Here is a 2,949-nt window from a genome sequence, read left to right as displayed (position 1 = left end):
AATTAAAAAAGAATTTATTTCTGTCGAATTTGAACTGCTGGTAATTTTTTAAAATCCAAAATATTTAAAAAAAATTGGAAAAATCCTTAAACTAAGAAAAAAAATAAAAAATATTTAGTAAGAATATAAAGATGATAGCAGCATGTGGTGGGGAGTATGAGGTAAAACTTGAGGGGTGTCACGATAAAATCTCCCCAAGTATGCAACTTCAAAATCACAAAGCCCGAAACTGCTATAAGCCCAATTGAATTCTGTGACAAATATATAAAACCGTTTCGCCCATTTCTTCGTACCACCTCTAGGGTTTGAAGTTTAACGCAGCAGTCGGCATTCATCAGCAAGGTAAGCATCAATGGCTGTTGGAAAAAACAAACGGATTTCAAAGGGAAAGAAGGGTGGCAAGAAGAAGGCGTGAGTATCTACTCCCTTAAATCTAATTTCATTCTCTCAATTATTTTTTTCTCTGATTCTCAAATATATCATCAATATTTACAGTGCCGATCCCTTTGCAAAGAAGGACTGGTATGATATCAAGGCCCCTTCTGTCTTCCATGTCAAGAATGTCGGCAAAACACTTGTCTCCCGTACTCAGGGTACCAAGGTCAGTTTTTCAATATAATGGTATTCATGTGGGTTAATATTCTATTGGCTAAGGTTACTATCTTATTAAGTTAGATTGATTATTAGGTTAGAATTAGTGTTTTTCATTATTTAGGTTTTTAAGAAAATATCATAATTTAGTGTATTTGATGCACTTACAAATTTATGTGATTAATATCTTAGAATCTAAGAATTAGTATGGTTGTTAAGATCGATCGGATTTGTGTTCACTATTGTTTAGTTTTCTTTTACAGTAATTTTAGCTCTATGTGTCTAATGTACTCAGTAATGTACTCAGAAGTTTATGTGATTGACAAATGGCTCTTTGGTGTTGTATATAACAGATTGCTTCTGATGGACTCAAACATCGTGTGTTTGAGGTATCATTGGCTGATCTTCAAGGAGATGAAGACAATGCTTTCAGGAAGATCAGGCTGAGGGCTGAAGATGTTCAGGGGAAAAACCTCCTGACCAACTTCTGGGTATGTTTGTGTATTTGCATTTTTATTTGTATTCCCAATCTCTTAACAATTTATTGTCTTCCCGAATTCTGTACGACGAGTATATGTTTACTCTTCAGGGTATGGATTTCACAACTGACAAGCTCAGGTCATTGGTTCGCAAATGGCAAACTCTTATTGAAGCCCATGTCGATGTGAAGACCACCGACAATTATACTCTTAGGATGTTTTGCATTGGGTTCACCAAGAGGAGAGCAAACCAAGTTAAGAGGACTTGTTATGCCCAGTCAAGCCAGATCAGACAGGTATATCTATTCTGTTAGCCTTTTCATTTGTACAGTCAAATGAATTAGGGTCAAATGAATTAGGGTGTAGCTGTGCCAATTTTCGCACAAACTTTTATTTTATTTTTAAACTTCAATTTAGTCTGGCTCTAGTCATTAGTACGAATTTTTTATAAAGATATTGCAGTTTACGGTTTAGCTATGCCTATGTTAACTCCAAATTTTTATTTTATTTGTAAACTAAATTTGTGTTTCATTCCAATTGTTAGTATTAACTTTTGATGAATATATTGCAGCATTAAACGTTTTAACATGTTTTGTCTTTATTTATTTTAGATCCGTAGGAAGATGAGGGAGATCATGGTCAACCAAGCAACTTCCTGTGACCTGAAAGAGCTTGTGCGCAAATTTATCCCTGAGATGATTGGAAAGGAGATTGAGAAGCACACAGGTGGCATCTACCCTCTCCAGAATGTTTTCATTCGTAAAGTCAAGATCCTGAAAGCTCCTAAGTTTGATCTTGGGAAACTAATGGAGGTATCGTTTGTTGTTCAATATATAACTGAAGCACATCACACTGTTCCCCCAGAGAATTAAAATTTTCAAATGAATTGAATGTTAAAATCATGATTCATTACCATCACTCGTAATGAATGTTTTTTTATACCTGTTCAATGTATGTCGTTCATTGCACAGCAATTTAGAATATAAAATATTCTTTGAAGTCCTTTTTTTGCATCACTACTTACTCTGTTTGTTACTTGTCATAGGTTCATGGTGATTACTCAGAAGATGTTGGCACCAAGGTAGAAAGACCAGCTGATGAGACAGTGGTTGAGGGAACCCCTGAAATTGTTGGAGCTTGATCCAACTCAATATGCATTTTTGTTTGTTATTAGGATGTATGCTGTTTTTGACAAGTTTTGTTGACTAAAGTTTTTATTTATAGTTTATTTCGGGATATTTTGTGATTCATTATCAAGAATTGGTACAATTTTGAACCTAATTTCAGCCTTACCTTATTTATCTTTCCCATAAATTGTGTTAAGTTTGCTTATACCTGATCATGCGTCCCTGACTAAATTCTCTTTTGAATATGCTTTTTTATTTTGTTTCTGCTTATGAAATGAAAACGTTGCAATATTATTATCATCATTGATTTTTGTTGAAAATATCAAATATTGTAAGAAAACTACATCAATTTTTTTCCAAATAGAATTTATGTTTATATACTTAATAGAGTACCCTCCATTTTGAAATCACCTCTTTGAATCAGTCAGCAACATATAAAAGCTTCTAAATTTGTCATTCAAATATAATTTTAGCAATCTGCTCATGTGAAATTCTTTATTCCTTTTTGACGTTGTTGCTGATGTGAACACTAGATTTAATTTTGTCTCACTTGATAAGCTATAATCTCTTCTCATTCAAGAATCTTAAATTCAAAAAAAAAAAAAAATTACTAGTACTCTGTTTTGAATCTTTGAAGGTGCGCCTCTAAACCTCAAATTCCGCTCATACTGGTGTCTCCAACCAACTCAATTTTGGTCATGGAGTTTATGATAATCAATTCCATGGTTACAACATGTGATGTCTTGAGATAC

At 33.6% G+C, this 2,949-nt stretch overlaps 1 protein-coding gene across 1 annotated transcript; it reads left to right on the top strand.

Annotated features, from left to right (window-relative positions):
• The first annotated feature begins 255 nt into the window (after positions 1–255).
• LOC131647144 (small ribosomal subunit protein eS1) lies at positions 256–2,351 on the top strand. The gene is made up of 6 exons (XM_058917057.1): positions 256–411; positions 496–601; positions 945–1,082; positions 1,181–1,366; positions 1,682–1,882; positions 2,116–2,351. The coding sequence occupies exons 1-6, from the start codon at positions 353–355 to the stop codon at positions 2,209–2,211; spliced, it is 786 nt and encodes a 261-aa protein (XP_058773040.1). The 5' UTR covers positions 256–352; the 3' UTR covers positions 2,212–2,351.
• The last annotated feature ends 598 nt before the right edge of the window (positions 2,352–2,949 follow it).

The sequence above is a fragment of the Vicia villosa genome, linkage group LG2 (assembly GCF_029867415.1).
Source record: "Vicia villosa cultivar HV-30 ecotype Madison, WI linkage group LG2, Vvil1.0, whole genome shotgun sequence".
Classification (NCBI taxonomy): Eukaryota; Viridiplantae; Streptophyta; class Magnoliopsida; order Fabales; family Fabaceae; genus Vicia; species Vicia villosa.
The sequence above is the reverse complement of the archived record's forward strand: the minus strand, read 5'-3'. Positions and strand labels throughout refer to the sequence as shown.

Excerpts from the sequence above, each read along its gene's own strand:
- LOC131647144 (XM_058917057.1), top strand. The coding sequence starts at position 353 with ATGGCTGTTGGAAAAAACAAACGGATTTCAAAGGGAAAGAAGGGTGGC. Across the intron at positions 1,083-1,180 it reads ACCTCCTGACCAACTTCTGG|GGTATGGATTTCACAACTGA; the intron begins GTATGTTTGTGT and ends TTTACTCTTCAG. Across the intron at positions 1,367-1,681 it reads AGTCAAGCCAGATCAGACAG|ATCCGTAGGAAGATGAGGGA; the intron begins GTATATCTATTC and ends TATTTATTTTAG.